Below are 17,921 nucleotides of genomic sequence, written 5' to 3'. Positions count from 1 at the left end.
GTCGACAGCTTCTTCTCTTCTGCTCAGCTCTGTCAACAAGGCGTCTCTGCTGATCACTTGGTGATTGACTGCTAGCTCCCTGCTGCCTACCTGCGGAGAGCCAGCTTTCAGTCAGCACGACGACTGCAGTGACGCCACGTCGACAGAGTGGAAGAGAAAGAGCTGCTCTGTTGACGAGTGGTAAATTAAAGCAACAGAAGCCCCGTTTGAGCCTGTCCCTATGCAGAACGGTCAGGTAATTAGTAGCTACCTGCCTGTTCTAAGCCCCATACACAAAAATAATAAAAGTCCTTGACAATCCCTTAAAATGTTTCAAAATCAACTTTTAATTTCCTTTATTCCTTTTTTCAGCAGTCCCATTAATGCAAAGAAAGTGACTGCAGTCACCGGCAGCGATTCTTATATCGGCCTTTGGAGAAACTACTTGATTCTTTGCTGCAGTGCAGCAACATCCACCGGTTCTTCCGCATCTGCTGGTTCTGTTCGATGTTCCCCTCCAGAGACGCTGGCGTCTACCCCTGACAGTGGATATTGCATTGACTCTAAAGTAAGTCATCCATAAAGACTAATGTTGTAAGGGAACTTCTGCCTTTGTTTTTTTATGCTGTTCATTTATCAATCTAACAAACTAGCTGTTAATGGAGTTCTGCTCTTGCTTTTCCATTTCTCTTTTCTAAAAAAAATAAAATTGTAGATCAATATTTGCAATCAGTTTTGCTGACAATATTCACCTTTTTAAAGAAACAGTGAAATCTTTGTGTTCTAACAACCTTAAAGGGGTATTCCCATATCCAAGATCCTGTCCAAATATTTCGTAGGTGTCATAATATTAGCAAACACCTCCAATTAGAAATGTAGTATAGTTCTCCTGATTCACTATGTCACTTACCTCATGTGCAGGGCATTGCAGCTTAGGTATACATGGCTACGACCACTCATATTGTGCTAGTTAGTTGCTTGTGGTTGTAACCATAGATACCTAAACTGCAATGCCCTGCACATGAGGTAGGAGACATGGTTATTTCAGGGAACTATATTACATTTCTACGAGATATTTGCTAAAATTATTATAATTTACACCTACTACATATTTGGATAGGATCTTGGAGATGGGAATAAACCTCTTAATGTCTCTTACTTCTGTCTATAGCGATCCTATACATGTATTTTTATGCTTGAGTATATGCACTCTATTATCGTTATCACCTGATCACAGAATAGATGATGATTTGCTGCTCTCTGGGGGTACAACTATTGCAGTGCGTCCCATTGCTCTATTCATTACCTATGGGATTGCTGGAAAAAGTCTAGCAATGTACATAACGTGCAAACTGTATGGGGCTAAGCGATTGTCGCTGCCATTGTTCGGCTCAATATACTTTGCATACAGGGTCATGGTACCAACCGCTTTGAGCATAGTTGGAAGTTTCTACCGCCACCTACTAAAGTGATTTGTACAATCGGTCGTATTTTCCAGATCATCGGCAGTCCGTCCCCCTCATCCCTATTCAAGCACATAGTACCAATGATGCGTTCTGAGAGCATGGAAATCACAGAATCTCTTGTTCTGGGCCTTGGCAGGACCAACCCTGGAGCTTTTCGGTAAGATGCGGTTTACTTGACAAGTTACTGGTAACACAAAATAACATTGTCCAACATGTATTCCAGTGACTTCTCATTTCATGGTCGTGAGGTGTCCTTCAGCTTGAAGGGGTAATGCTGGATAGGAATAAAGGTTCCCTTTTTTTTTTTTTTTCTCCCATTTTCGCAAAACCAAAATCACCCACATGTATGGACTATTTCTGTTTATTCTAAATATTACCCTTCAAGTTAACATGCCATATCAATCACCAATCACAGGCCATGTATAAGAGGTATTGGAGAAAAACAAATGCATAATGTTATATGTACGGGGGGAACTTTTCCCCGAAACGCAACAGAAAATTGTTTTACTGCAGAGCCATCTCTTCAGTGATCTCTGACGTCTCACCGGGTGTCTGGCAGCGCTCTCATGGGGCTTATTTTCCATACCATGGTACTATATGGATAGGAGCCTCACACTTTCTAAAGAATGTAAAAATGCAAGCTTTTGGGGTGTTTTACTATAATACTTGAAAAACTTATTTAATATGTTTACCATTTGGTGCAACTTTATTACTAAATGTCTTATTTGTGGCATTTTGATTGAAAGGTAAAACAATCTAATGCAGGAAGTGAAGACATTCATGCCTGAATTTGACAGTATCTGCTTTATTTTCAGTGTTGCTTATTCCATGTAGTAGTCATTCATTTTTTAGATCCCTAAAATCCCTTGTAACAACAAGTATAATCTTTCACTTGTATTAATGACCGTCTTCCTCTTTGCCACCCAGGAATGTTACACTCCAGAGCTTCTTCACATTAGTAAATTATGTAAACTCCATAGTGTAGATGTGTTCACAACAATTGTCTAATACGACTGTGTGTTGTTTGTATCCAGGGAATTAATTGAGGAGCTGCACCCCATAATTAAAGAAGCACTTGATAGGAGGCCAGAGGTAATTATATTTTTTCACTCTTGTATTATTCATAGTGTGATTCCTATTTTTTTCCCCTCTTTATAAAAATATATAGTTACATACAGTTGTGTGTGTGTGTGTGTGTGTGTGTGATATCTATAGATAGATGTATAGGTGTGTGTGTATGTATATGTGTATATATATATATAATATATATGTATGTGTATATATATATATATATATATATATATATAATCATCGGAAAAATGAGGTGTGTGTGTGTGTATATATACATATATATATATATATATATATATATATATATATATATATATATATATATATATATGTATATGTATATATATGTATATATATATATATATATATATAATATAATATAATATAATATAAAACGCAGCAGACCATAAGACGCCCCCTGGTTTTAGAGAAGAAAAATATGAAAATCTGGATCTGCTGCTGACACTGTTATGGGGGTAATGTCCGCCAAATTCTCTACTAGGGTATCCCATCCTGGTAATGATCTTCCTGCCTTGTATATATATGTCCCTCATCCTGGTATAGCTCCCATCCTGCTATATACTGCCATCCTGGTATGTGCTCCCATCCTGCTATATACCCCATCCTGGTGTATGGCCACATCCTGTGACACACAAAAAAAATAAACGTTCATACTCACCTTTTCTCTCTCCACGCATGTGCGTCATCGCTGTACGCACCGCTAGTCTCCACACACAGCCGCGGCCGGCACAGACAGGAGAACGAGCGATGCTGCAGACAACGGTGACGGGTGAGTATATTTATTCACTGCACCCCGCGCTGATGATGATGTGCAGGGGGCAGTGAATACAGCCACACATGAGCATTCCAGGCTGTAGTTGCCAGAGGTGGTCATGCGGGCCGGCTGTTTAGTATGCGCGCATCCCCAGCCCATCACCTCGCCCACCTGTCAGCACCGGCTTCTGCGCTGAGAAATGGGCAGAATGATGGGCATGCATATGAAATGAGCGGGGCCATGTGGTCACGGCAGGTGCTGCACAGCCTGCTCGTGCCCCCGATTACCCGCTCCACCGCAGCACCCTCATTCCCTGCAGCCCTACATTCAGACTATAAGACGCAACCCCCACTGTCCCCCAACATTTGGGGGAAAAAGTGTGTCTTATAGTCCGAAAAATATGGTGTATATATAGAGATGTATAGATAAATAGATGTAGATGTATAGATAGATAGATGTAGATATATACATATATAGATATAGATAGATAGATATAGATAGATAAAAATGTATCCATCCATCCATAGTTTTCTCATATGCTTTGTTTATATATATATATATATATATATATATTAGTACTGATGACCCTCTTTGGAGACTAAATATTGATAGAAAATTGGAGTTACAGTATATCACGAGGTAGAGTACACCCCTCACATTTTTGTAAATATTTTATTATATCTTCATGGGACAGCCCCAAAGATCTGGTACTTTCATACAATGTACAGTAGTCAGTGTATAGCTTGTATAACCGTGTAAATTTGGTGTCCTCTAAATAACTCAACATACAGTCATTAATCAATTAGTCAGACACAGTCATTAATGTCTAAACCACTGGCAACAAAAGTTTCCACTCAGAACATACCTCACTATAATCAACCAAGAGATTGAGTGCACATGGTCAGCGTCATTTCCAGAGGTTTTTTTCAAAATACACATATGAGCGCGGCCAGCTTCTTTTAAAGGGGTGGGAGGGCAGCCTGTCGGTGCTGTATCACACTGCATCAAATTGGTCTGCATGGCTGTCGTCCCAGAAGAGAGCCGGTGCTAAAGATGATGTACAAGAAAACCCGCAAACGGTTTGCTGAAGACAAGAAGACTAAGAGCATGGATTACTGGAACCATGTCCTTTAATCTTATGAGACCAATATAAACCGATTTGTTTCAGACGGTGCCAAGTGTGTGTGGGAGCAACTAAATAAGGTGGACAAAGACAAGTGTGTCCAGCCTACAGTAAAGCATGGTGGTGAGAGTGTCATTATTTGGGGCTGCAGGAGTGCTGCCGGCTGTGGGAGCTACAGTTCACTGAGGGAACTATGCATGCCAACATGTACGGTGACCTACTGAAGCAGAGCATGATCCCCTTCCTCCAGAAACTGGGCTGCAGGGCAGTATTCCAGCTTAATGACCCCAAACACACCTCCAAGATGACCATTGCCTTTCTAAAGAAACTGAGGATAATGGTGTTGGACTGGCTGAGAATGTCTCCAGACCTAAATCTGTGGGGCCTTCTCAAATGAAGGTGGAGGAGCCTAGACAAGGTCTCTAACATCCAAAACCTGTGTGATGTCATCATGGAGAATGGTAGAGGAGTCCAGTGGCTCCGGTCAAGCTCTAGTGACCTCCATGCCCAAAAGTGAAAAGGCAGTGCTTGAAAATAATGGTGGCCACACAAAATATTGACATTTACAGAATGTGTTCATTTTCACTTAGGGTGTACTCACTTTTGTTGCCAGTGCTTTTAGACATGAATGGCTGTGTGTTGAGTTATTTAGAGGGCACAAAATTTACACTGTTATACAAGCTGTACACTGACTACTGTATCTAGGTGTCATATTGTGAGTGTTGTTGCATGAAAAAATATAACACACCGTTTACAAAAATGTGAGGGGTGTACTCACTTTTGTGGTATACTGTATTTGAAATTGGATTAACTTGTCAGAGCGTACTTTGAATAGGTCAGATGGGTGGGTGTTTGACTCCGGTGAGCTCTGCACCCCCTTCATTGTATCCAGGCACCTGATCATACATGTGATGGCGGCGGTTGCAGCTGATGTTTGCGTCCACTGCTGATACAATCGGGTCTGGTACTGGTGGTTAAGTAATAAAAGGGGAACGGTGCGCACTGGACTCACCCCATTGATCAGATGTGCCAGTTGTATTACAGTTTCAGAAAATCTCTTTTAAACATTTGACAAAATGAAGTTTCCGTGTTTATCGTTTTATTTCAACAGAACATGAAGCGGCGCAGGCGTCGAGATATATTACGAGTGCAGCTGGTCCGGATATTTGAACTGCTGGCAGATGCTGGTGTCATTAGTCACAAGTAGGTTATATAATGGAATAATTAAGGGGTCTGTATTTTCTCAGGCTGTTGTTTTTATATTGTTGAATTGGCATTACTTACACTATACATCAGGGGTCGAGAACCTATGGCTCGCAAGCCAGATGTGGCTCTTTCGATGGCTGCATCTGGCTCGCAGACAAATCTTTAATTTAAAAAAAATACCGTATTTTCCGGTTTGTAAGACGCACTTTTTTCCCCCCACAAACCTGGAGGAAAATTGGGGTGCATCTTAGAAACTGCATGTGGCTTACCGGGCCGGCAGTGGTGGCGCAGGGTCAGTGATACTGTGGGCTCGTGGGGTGTTGCGGCGGCGGGTGCCATTGATCTGTGGGCTGCTTTGAATCTCTCGCAATTGACAAGATCGACTTTAAGAAAGTGGCCACGGAGGCGGCGCGTGCGCAGATAGGACTCCTAGGTCATTTTATCCTTTAAGTCCATCGCATTGATCTGCGCATGCACCGCGGCCATTTTCTTGAAGTCGATCTCGTCAACTGCGGTAGATTCAAAGCAGCCCGCCGGCAGATCAGGACTACTCACCACCGCAACACCCCACGATCTTGCAGTATCACCGACCCTCTGCTGCCGCACACTGACCCTCTTAAGCCACGACACCCCCTCCTCCGTGCTTGCAGCATTGCCTACCCTGCCTCCTAGGACCTTCTTAACCTATCTACCACCGGCGCTATCCCCCTGGTGAGTATGGCTCTCACGAAATTGCATTTTAAAATATGTGGTGTTCATGGCTCTCTCAGCCAAAAAGGTTCCCGTCCCCTTCTATACATTGTGCTGAGGAGAGAATCTGTTATGTCACAAATGCTTTGTGTGGGGTCTGTCATTTATTTAAAGGGGTTGTCCATTTTCTGAAAACTGTCTGATATAAACTGTAGTGGTTATAATAATAAGAAAAAAAACTGATTAACTACCCTCTTTGGGTTCATCAGAGTCTTGGCTGCTGCCCTGATCTTTGTTGCTTGTCTCTAGCACTAACATAAAGTTAGCAAAATTGTAGCCAATCAGTGAGCTCTGCAACTCGTTCATAAATGATATTGGATGCTGGACTGGAGTTATTGGTTGCAGTGCTGTCAACATGATATCAGCGCTGCGACCAACAGTGCAGTGGAGACCCAGGGAGCGTAAATAATAGTGTTTTTTTAGTAACTACAACAGCTGATAGCAGAATGTTTTCTCACTTGAGACAAACTCTTTAACCCCTTACATGTGCATCATATGCCGGCTCTCTGACTTTGATGCGGGCTCACAAGCTGAGCTTGCATCTTTACCAGCAGATGATAGCAGATGATGGCTGAATATCACAGCTAAGTTTACAGCACGCCAGTATTGGGATGTCATCCTATGCACCCATCGGTACACCCGTGATGTGATCGCCGGCCTCTGATGAGTTGCCATGATGGGCGGGGGTCTGCTGAAGACCTCCGTACTTGTCATGCTACTCCTGTGAAAGCCGGCGTTTAATAGGAGACTGTGATTTTTGCTGTTAGCAGTAGTGTGGTATAGCTGTGTATAGTACAAGAGTGGATGATCTTAGGTTCAAGTCCCCTAAGGAGGGACCAACAATAACAGCAGAACATTAAAAAAAAAAAAGAAAGAAATAATAATAAAAAAAGTTAAAATATGAAAAAAATGTTAAATTACTAAACCTAATTGGCTAAAGACAAAATGGAAAAAAAAACATTACGATGCCAAAATTGCAGGGTTTTTTTTCAAACAGAGTAATAGCTGCGATAACAGGCGCTCAAAACATCATAATTACCCCAAAATGGCATAAATGAAAACATCAGCCCAAGGTGCAAAAAGTAAAACCGTACACAGCTCCATTAACCAATAAAAATGTCACAGATCTCGGGAATTGTTTTTTTTTCATTTTTACAAATTTCCAATTTTTATTTTACCATTTAAATAAAAAATCAGTTTATGTTTGGTATCTGCATAATGAGACGTGATATCCAGGCGGCACTCAAAATTGCAGGTGCTCGGTCAAGGGATGGCACACCCAAATAATATATGAACAGAAGACCGGCACTCCAAAACTTGCAGTAATCTTTAGAATTGAATCCATAGAGGCACAGTACAAACAAAAAGAACGCGTTTTCGGCTAGACTTTTAGCCTTTGCCAATTGATAAAGGCTAAAGGTCTATCCAAAAACGCGTTCTTTTTGTTTGTACTGTGCTTCTATGGATTGAATTCTAAAGATTACTGCACGTTTTGGAGTGCCGGTCTTCTGTTCATATATGGTATCTGCATAATCATACGGACCTGGAAATCCTATTCCCTTATCATTTTAACCCTATGGTAAACTTGATTAGAAGAAAACCATTGTTGAATTGTACTTTTTTTTTTTTTTTTTTTTGCAATTTTGCTGCGCCTGTAATTTTTTTTCCTGCTTTCCAGTGCATCACATGATGACCTGAATGGCGTCATTCAAAAGTACATCTTGTGCTGCAAAGAAGGGAATTTTGTTTACTTACCGTAAATTCCTTTTCTTCTAGCTCCAATTGGGAGACCCAGACAATTGGGTGTATAGCTATGCCTCCGGAGGCCACACAAAGTATTACACTAAAAGTGTAAAGCCCCTCCCCTTCAGCCTATACACCCCCCGTACTGCTACGGGCTCATCAGTTTTGGTGCAAAAGCCAGAAGGAGGAAAAAATTATAAACTGGTTTAAAGTAAATTCAATCCGAAGGAATATCGGAGAACTGAAACCATTTAACATGAACAACATGTGTATACAAAAACAGGGGCGGGTGCTGGGTCTCCCAATTGGAGCTAGAAGAAAAGGAATTTACGGTAAGTAAACAAAATTCCCTTCTTCTTTGTCGCTCCTAATTGGGAGACCCAGACAATTGGGACGTCCAAAAGCAGTCCCTGGGTGGGTAAATAATACCTCATAATAGAGCCGTAACGGCTCCGTCCTACAGGTGGGCAACTGCCGCCTGAAGGACTCGCCTACCTAGGCTGGCATCTGCCGAAGCATAGGTATGCACCTGATAGTGTTTCGTGAAAGTGTGCAGGCTCGACCAGGTAGCTGCCTGACACACCTGCTGAGCCATAGCCTGGTGTCGCAAGGCCCAGGACGCTCCCACGGCCCTGGTAGAATGGGCCTTCAGTCTTGAGGGAACCGGAAGCCCCGAGGAACGGTAAGCTTCGAGAATTGGTTCCTTGATCCACCGAGCCAGGGTTGATTTGGAAGCTTGTGTCCCTTTACGCTGGCCAGCGACAAGGACAAAGAGTGCATCGGAGCGGCGCAGGGGCGCCGTACGAGAAATGTAGAGTCTGAGTGCTCTCACCAGATCTAACAAGTGTAAATCCTTTTCACATTGGTGAACTGGATGAGGACAAAACGAGGGTAAGGAGATGTCCTGATTGAGATGAAAAGGGGATACCACCTTAGGGAGGAAATCTTGGCGGACGTTGGTTTCCTAGCCTGTCTCATAGTGGCAATGACCTCTTGAGATAATCCTGAAGACGCTAGGATCCAGGACTCAATGGCCACACAGTCAGGTTGAGGGCCGCAGAATTCCGATGGAAAAACGGCCCTTGAGATAGGAAATCTGGTCGGTCTGGCAGTGCCCACGGTTGGCCGACCGTGAGATGCCACAGATCCGGGTACCACGACCTCCTCGGCCAGTCTGGAGCGACGAGGATGGCGCGGCGGCAGTCGGCCCTTATCTTGCGTAACACTCTGGGCAACAGAGCCAGAGGAGGAAACACATAAGGAAGCTGAAACTGCGACCAATCCTGAACTAAGGCGTCTGCCGCCAGAGCTCTGTGATCTTGAGATCGAGCCATGAATGTTGGGACCTTGTTGTTGTGCCGTGACGCCATTAGGTCGACGTCCGGCATCCCCCAGCGGCAACAGATCTCCTGAAACACGTCCGGGTGAAGGGACCATTCCCCTGCGTCCATGCCCTGGCGACTGAGAAAGTCTGCTTCCCAGTTTTCTACGCCCGGGATGTGAACTGCGGATATGGTGGATGCTGTGGCTTCCACCCACAGCAGAATCCTCCGGACTTCCTGGAAGGCTTGCCGACTGCGTGTCCCCCTTGGTGGTTGATGTAAGCCACCGCTGTGGAGTTGTCCGACTGAATTCGGATCTGCTTGCCTTCCAGCCACTGCTGGAACGCTTTTAGGGCAAGATACACTGCCCTGATCTCCAGAACATTGATCTGAAGTGAGGACTCTTGCTGAGTCCACGTACCCTGAGCCCTGTGGTGGAGAAAAACTGCTCCCCACCCTGACAGGCTCACGTCCGTCGTGACCACCGCCCAGGATGGGGGTAGGAAGGATTTTCCTTTCGATAATGAGGTGGGAAGAAGCCACCACCGAAGGGAAGCTTTGGTTGCTTGAGAAAGGGAGACGTTCCTGTCTAGGGACGTCGGCCTCCTGTCCCACTTGCGTAGGATGTCCCATTGAAGAGGACGCAGGTGAAACTGCGCGAAAGGGACTGCTTCCATTGCTGCCACCATCTTCCCCAGGAAGTGCATGAGGCGCCTCAAGGGGTGTGACCGACCTTGAAGGAGAGATTGTACCCCTGTCTGTAGTGAACGCTGTTTGTCCAGCGGAAGCTTCACTATCGCTGGAAGAGTATGAAACTCCATGCCAAGATATGTCAGTGATTGGACCGGTGTCAGATTTGACTTTGGAAAATTGATGATCCACCCGAAACTCTGGAGAATCTCCAGAGTAACGTTGAGGCTGTGTTGGCATGCCTCTTGAGAGGGTGCCTTGACCAGCAGATCGTCTAAGTAAGGTATCACTGAGTGACCCTGAGAGTGGAGGACCGCAACTACTGTAGCCATGACCTTGGTGAAAACCCTTGGGGCTGTCGCCAGGCCGAACGGCAGTGCCGCGAACTGAAGGTGTTCGTCTCCTATGGCGAAGCGCAAGAAGCGCTGATGCTCTGGAGCAATTGGTACGTGGAGATAAGCATCCTTGATATCGATCGATGCTAGGAAATCTCCTTGGGACATTGAGGCGATGACGGAGCGGAGGGATTCCATCCGGAACCGCCTGGTCCTTACGTGTTTGTTGAGCAGTTTTAGGTCCAAAACAGGACGGAAGGACCCGTCCTTCTTTGGAACCACAAACAGGTTGGAGTAGAAACCGTGACCCTGTTGCTGAAGAGGAACCGGGACCACCACTCCTTCTGCCTTCAGAATGCCCACCGCCTGCAGAAGAGCCTCGGCTCGCTCGGGAGGCGGAGATGTTCTGAAGAATCGAGTCGGAGGACGAGAGCTGAACTCTATCCTGTAACCGTGAGACAAAATGTCTCTCACCCAACGGTCTTTTACTTGTGGCAGCCAGGTGTCGCAAAAGCGGGAGAGCCTGCCACCGACCGAGGATGCGGTGTGAGGAGGCCGTAAGTCATGAGGAAGCCGCCTTGGTAGCGGCACCTCCGGCGGTCTTTTTAGGGCGTGATTTAGACCGCCATGCGTCGGAGTTCCTCTGATCCTTCTGAAGCCTTTTGGACGAGGAGAATTGGGACCTGCCCGTACCCCGAAAGGACCGAAACCTCGACTGTCCCCTCCTCTGTTGGGGTGTTTTTGGTTTGGCCTGGGGTAAGGATGTTTCCTTTCCCTTGGATTGTTTGATGATTTCATCCAATCTCTCACCAAACAAACGGTCGCCAGAAAATGGCAATCCAGTTAAGCACTTTTTTGGAAGCCGAATCTGCCTTCCATTCCCGCAGCCACAAGGCCCTGCGTATTGCCACCGAATTGACGGCTGCAACCGCAGTACGGGTCGCAGAGTCCAGGACAGCATTAATAGCGTAGGATGCAAATGCCGACGTTTGAGAGGTTATGGACGCCACCTGCGGCGCAGACGTACGTGTGAGTGCGTCAATTTGCGCCTGACCAGCTGAGATAGCTTGGAGTGCCCATACGGCTGCGAATGCTGGAGCAAAAGACGCGCCGATAGCTTCATAGATGGATTTCAACCAGAGCTCCATCTGTCAGTGGCATCCTTGAGTGAAGCTCCATCTTCCACTGCAACTATGGATCTAGCTGCCAGTCTGGAGATTGGAGGATCCACCTTGGGACACTGAGTCCAGCCCTTGACCACGTCAGGGGGAAAAGGGTAACGTGTATCCTTAAGGTGCTTGGAAAAACGCTTATCTGGATAAGCTCGGTGTTTCTGGACTGCCTCTCTGAAGTCAGAGTGGTCCAGAAACATACTCTTTGTACGCTTGGGAAACCTGAAACGGAATTTCTCCTGCTGAGAAGCTGACTCCTCCACAGGAGGAGCTGAGGGAGAAATATTCAACATTTCATTGATGGACGCAATAAGATCATTCACTATGGCGTCCCCATCAGGAGTATCAAGGTTGAGAGCGGCTTCAGGATCAGAATCCTGATCAGCTACCTCCGCTTCATCATACAGAGAGTCCTTTCGCTGAGACCCTGAACATTGTGATGATGTCGAGGGGATTTCATAGCGAGCTTTCTTAGTCGGTCTGGGGCTGCGGTCCGTGTCAGAGACCTCACCCTGGGATCCATGAGACACCCCGGGAAGACATTGCTGTTCCCACTGAGGGGAACCAGGGGACAATGATTCCACAGTGCCCCTGGCTTGAGATGCCGGCCTGGACTGCAAGGCTTCTAATATCTTAGCCATAGTCTCAGAAAGTCTTTCAGTAAAAACTGCAAACTCCGTCCCTGTCACCTGGACAGTGTCAACAGGTGGTTCTCCCTGGGCCACCCCTAGCAGAGGCTCCGGCTGAGAAAGTGCCACAGGGGCCGAGCATTGCACACAATGAGGGTCAGTGGAACCTGCCGGCAGTATAGCCGTACATGCTGCACAGGCAGCATAGTAAGTCTGTGCCTTGGCACCCTTGCTATTTGTGGACGACATGCTGTTGTCTCCTCTGAGCAATACAGGAGGGTATATAGCCACAAATCAACAGTGCACCCTACAGTGTAAAGTATAGACTATAATCATATAAACTATAAATACACTTCTGCACTAGTGGGGCCAGCACCACAGGTGCTGCTTACCGCCTGCGCAAAGCGGTTGTGTGGGCACCAGAATTCCTGCCTGGGTGTCCCTGAGCTTGTCTGTCCTCTCCAGCGTTAGCAGAGCTGAGAGGAATGGCTGCCAGCGTCCTGGGGAGAGGAGGGAGCCGTGGGCGTGACCCAGAAAAGTGCGGGAACTGGTGCCCCACTGTGCAGAGTGAGGGGGGTGGAGTATGCAAAGCATGCTCCAGCCCTCAGTGCTGCCGACCTGTACAGCGTCCCGCCCTTCCCCTGACTGGCAGGGCTGGGGGCGGGAAGAAAGACACAAACACACTCAGCGACGCTGAAGTGTATAGTGGCACAAATGCAGCCAGCGCTGCTGTCCCCGGTGCACTAGCACACCCAGCAATGCTGGAGTGTTGCTGTGCGCAGTCCCCACGGGGACACAGAGTACCTCCAAGTAGCAGGGCCATGTCCCTGAACGATACTCGGCTCCTATCCAGCAGGGTCCTCAGGAGCTGTGGATGGAGCACGGTCTCCTGTGCCTGGAGACCGATGGGATCCCACTTCACCCAGAGCCCTAATTGAGGGATGGGGAAGGAAAGCAGCATGTGGGCTCCAGCCTCCGTACCCGCAATGGATACCTCAACCTTAACAACACCGCCGACAAGAGTGGGGTGAGAAGGGAGCATGCTGGGGGCCCTGTTATGGGCCCTCTTTTCTTCCATCCGACATAGTCAGCAGCTGCTGCTGACTAAGCTGTGGAGCTATGCGTGGATGTCTGACCTCCTTCGCACAAAGCATAAAAACTGATGAGCCCGTAGCAGTACGGGGGGTGTATAGGCTGAAGGGGAGGGGCTTTACACTTTTAGTGTAATACTTTGTGTGGCCTCCGGAGGCATAGCTATACACCCAATTGTCTGGGTCTCCCAATTAGGAGCGACAAAGAAAGCAAAGGTTATGGCTCCTGGTCCCAGTATGACGCCTACTGGGGGCTTATTGCAGCTCCGATGCATCTCTTTTCATTTGGAAGTTTATTCGGCTGCAATCAATCAAAGGAAAATCTGGCATGCTTCATGTAATTCCGCATATATGACGGTGTTCTCCGCTACTGCGCAGAGTCTGTGTGCAGCACATGGCTGTCATCTGGATTAGGGTTCATGCACAATGTTGGGTCCGGTCTGAATGCAAAGCAGAAATAATTGTGAAAAAGACCCGTCGTCCTGTTGTGCAGACCCCACGTTAGTGACCGGTATAATCACACTACATGCAGCATGGCCGCTCATCTGTTGCTTTCTCTTTTAGTGCAAGTGGAGGCCTTGATAATGAGACCCATTCCCTGAATAATACTCTGCTGGAATACGTGGACTTGACCCGACAATTATTGGAAGCGGAGAACGAGAAGGACTCTGATACACTGAAAGATATCCGATGCCATTTTAGTGCCTTAGTGGCGAATATCATTCAGAACGTTCCAGGTATATACCCTCTGCTCATATGTAGCCTGTTACAACACAGAGAAGAACGCTTAGTCTAAAGATTCTGCAGAAACAAATGTATCCGCTCAAAGCACCTGACCTTGTAGTTTTATTACCTTTTGTATTTCCTTTGTATTTTCTTATGTATTTTATGTATTTTTTATTTTTTTCTGTATGTTTTTTTTTTCCTTTTTACTGCCTTTGTATTTCTGAACTAATCCATCATAGAAATAGAAAACTGACCTCAGGCCAAGTCCATTACATTATGGTCTGCAGTTCCCGACGAACCTTAATTAAAGGGAATCTATCACTAGGCTTTTTTGTACCTCACCTGAGAGCAGCATAATGTAGAGACAGAGACCCTGATTCCAGCGATGTGCCACTTACTGAGCTGTTTGCTGTCATTTTGATAAAACTGTGTTTCTCTGCTGCAGATTTAGCAGTTATACAGAGCTCATAAATACACTGGACTACTTGGCAGCGCATCAAGTAGTCCTCTGATAATCTGCTGCTGATTAAACAGTGATTTTATTAAATCTACACCAAGCAGCCCAGTAAGTGACACATGGCTGGATTTAGGATTTCAGCCCCTACGTTATTCTGCTCTCAGATTAGGTGGCAAAAACCTGAAGACAGATTCCCTTTAACTGTATGACACCAGATTGTCTCTATGGTGTTGCTAGATTGCAGATGGCTGTAGAAGAAGGTTTCATCACAGATCTTGAGGGAATTTATAGTTTGTGGTGTGATCCTGATGTAAAGAATATACTAGGACATGCTCTTTTTGTTTCCAGTGCACCAGAGAAGAAGTATTTTTCCTCAGCAGAGCCTGCGCCATAGCCTGTTCATGTTATTCAGTCATTGGGCCGGACCGTTCAGCATAATGTTCACCCCTCTGGACAGATACAGTGATCGGAATATGCAGATAAACCGCCATCAGTACTGTGCACTAAAGGTAATCGTCTCTCTCATACTATATACCGTCATTATAACCATGGAAGAGGATATTCATCCCCTAAATGGGAATCATGAGCTCTGCATGATAGAGCCACGTGGTGGACACCCTTGCCACTAACTGGCCGCCATCATATTTCTTTTCAGCCCCATCCCCTCAGCCTTCCAGCCCTAATACTGCTATATTGATGAGCGCTTAATTCCAGGAGCTGGCATGAATGCTTTCTTCGTTAGTCATTTTCCATCTGGTATTTCTTGCTGTTTGAAAGGTCAGAATAGCGCAGCATCTGTCATCACCTCCATGCATCCCGTAACAACAGAAGACGTGTGTGAACAGAGCCCATCGCCCACTTTCTTTGTCGCTCCATTGGGAGACCCAGACAATTGGGTGTATAGCTTCTGCCTCCGGAGGCCACACAAAGTATTACACTTTAAAAAGTGTAACCCCTCCCCTCTGCTATACACCCTCCCGTGCATCACGGGCTCCTCAGTTTTTATGCTTTGTGCGAAGGAGGCACACATGCACGCATAGCTCCACAATTTAGTCAGCAGCAGCTGCTGACTATATCGGATGGAAGAAAAGTGGGCCCATATAGGGCCCCCGGCATGCTCCCTTCTCACCCCACTCTGGTCGGCGGTGCTGTTAAGGTTGAGGTACCCATTGCGGGTACATAGGCAGGAGCCAACATGCTGTTTTCCTTCCCCATCCTTGCAGGGCTCTGGGTGAAGTGGGATCCATAATCGGTCTCCAGACACTGGGACCGTGCTCCCTCCGCAGCCCCTGGGGAATCTGCTGGACAGGAGCTGAGTATCGTCAGGGACATGGCCCTGCTACTGTGAGGTACTCTGTGTCCCCTTGGGGACGGCGCATGGAGCGCTTGTGTCATACACGCTGCAGCACTGCTGGGCGTGTTAGTGCGCCGGGACTACCGCGCTGACCGCGCTTGTTTGCCGGCCGCGCTTATAACTCTAGTCCCCGGCTTCTGCGGCCTAGTACCGCATATTCCCACCCCCGGGCCTGCCAGTCAGGGGAAGGGAGGGACGCTGCACTGGAAGATTCCCGCACTTTCTAGGGCAAGGTGCTCTGTGTCCCCGTTGGGACGGCGCATAAAGCACCTTGGGCCCAGACGCTGCAGCGACTGCGGCGTGCGTATGGGTCCGGGACTACCGCGCAGACCGTGCACTGCCGGCCGGCCGCGATTTTAACTTTAGTCCCCGGCTTTTGCGGCCTAGTATGGGATTCTCCCGCCCCCAGGCCTGCCAGTCAGGGAAAAGGGCGGGACGGTCGGTATGACGCAGACAGTGAGGGCTGGAGTACACTGAGCTGTCCTCCGCCCCCCTCACTACCCACGCTGGGACACCAGATTCCCGCACTTTTTGTGACTACGCCCACGCCTCCCTCCTCCTCAGAGAACGCCGTCAGCCATGTTTTCAGCAACTTCTGGCTGCAGCTGAGGGAGACCCGGGGCAGAGAATCTGGTGGCCACAAGCCACATCCGCAGCCCCTGGGGGAATCTGCCGGACAGGAGACGGAGTATCGTCAGGGACATGGCCCTGCATCTACAGGTACTCTGTGTCCCCGTTGGGACGGTGCATGAAGCACCTTGGCCTCAGACGCAGCTGCGACTGCGGTGTGGATTTTTTGTCCGGGACTACCGCACCGACCGTGCCTGTTTGCCGGCCGCGGTTTTTACTTTAGTTCCCGGCTTTTGCGGCCTAGTGTGTTAAACTCCCGCCCCTGAGCCTGCCAGTCAGGGAGAAGGGCGGGATGGTCGGTATGTTGCCGACAGTGAGGGCTGGAGCACACCTCGCTGTCCTCCGCCCCCCCTCACTGATCACTATAGGCCACCAGATTCCCGCACTTTTGTGACTACAGGGACAGAGCCCTGCATCATAACGTACTCTGTGTCCCCTGAGGGACAGTGCATGCAGCATCTGTGTTACAAACGCCGCAGCGGTTGCTGACTGGTTTGTGAGACTGGGACTACCGCGCCGACCGCGCCATGTCTGCAGGCCGCGTTTTTAAATTTAGTCCCTGGCTCTTACGGCCTAGTGCCATATACTCCCGTTCTCGGGCCTGCCAGTCAGGGGTAACGACGGGACGGCCGACTGGACGTCGGCAGGGAGGGCTGGAGCATACGTTGGTATCCTCCTTCCCCCTCACTGAGCACTGGGGGGCACCAGTTTTTCAGGTGCTGTCCCCCCCTTGGTGCCGCAGTGTATGTGTATATATATATATATGCTGTTGTCTGCTCTTAAAGAGTAAGGGTGCCAAGGCACTGGCTTATTTTACAACCGGTACCTCTTGTGCGGCTATATTACGGGCACTGCACAGATGACAGCGACAGAGTTTGCATGATGAAATCAGCAAATCTCTGAATAGCTTTCACATCACAGGACTCTGTCTATGGACAGGGGGTCTGCTAAGATACTGGAAGCCTTGCAGTCCAGACCGATACCACAGGGCCAGGGAGCTGTGAGTTCATCGCTCCCAGGTCCCTCTGAGTCGGTACAACATCCTGGGGTAACACCCAGATCCCACGGTGAGAACTCCGTCACGGACCGCGGCCTATGATAGGCTAAGCGGGCCCGCTGGGAACCTTCCCCGACTTCATCAGGAGTGCGTGTTTCGATCACTCTAACTCCAGAGGGGCCGTCCAGTAGCACAGAACTTGACGGACAAGCGCTTACTAAGCGCCTTATTGACACGCGTTACCCTTTTCCCCCCTGACGTGCTTAACGGTTGAGCTCAGTGTCACAGGGTGGATCCTCCAGTCTCTAGGCTGGCGGCTCGATCCGTAGTATTAGGGGCAGATGTCCATCTCTCACGAATGCTACTGACAGGCAAATAACGCTTATGATGAAATCCATCTATGAA

The 17,921-nt window shown here is 47.7% G+C and overlaps 1 protein-coding gene across 7 annotated transcripts in view; it reads left to right on the top strand.

The window, feature by feature from the left end:
• FRYL (FRY like transcription coactivator) overlaps positions 1–17,921 on the top strand; it is a 520,064-nt gene that overhangs the window by 363,282 nt on the left and 138,861 nt on the right. For all 7 annotated transcript variants that reach the window (XM_075347029.1, XM_075347025.1, XM_075347024.1 and 4 more), the window contains 6 exons: positions 352–547; positions 1,478–1,602; positions 2,480–2,537; positions 5,526–5,617; positions 13,917–14,089; positions 14,884–15,044. In XM_075347029.1, coding sequence (XP_075203144.1) covers positions 352–547; positions 1,478–1,602; positions 2,480–2,537; positions 5,526–5,617; positions 13,917–14,089; positions 14,884–15,044 — 805 coding nt within the window. The remainder of the gene's footprint in view (positions 1–351; positions 548–1,477; positions 1,603–2,479; positions 2,538–5,525; positions 5,618–13,916; positions 14,090–14,883; positions 15,045–17,921) is intronic.

The sequence above is a fragment of the Anomaloglossus baeobatrachus genome, chromosome 1, assembly GCF_048569485.1.
Source record: "Anomaloglossus baeobatrachus isolate aAnoBae1 chromosome 1, aAnoBae1.hap1, whole genome shotgun sequence".
Lineage (NCBI taxonomy): Eukaryota > Metazoa > Chordata > Amphibia > Anura > Aromobatidae > Anomaloglossus > Anomaloglossus baeobatrachus.
The sequence above is the reverse complement of the archived record's forward strand: the minus strand, read 5'-3'. Positions and strand labels throughout refer to the sequence as shown.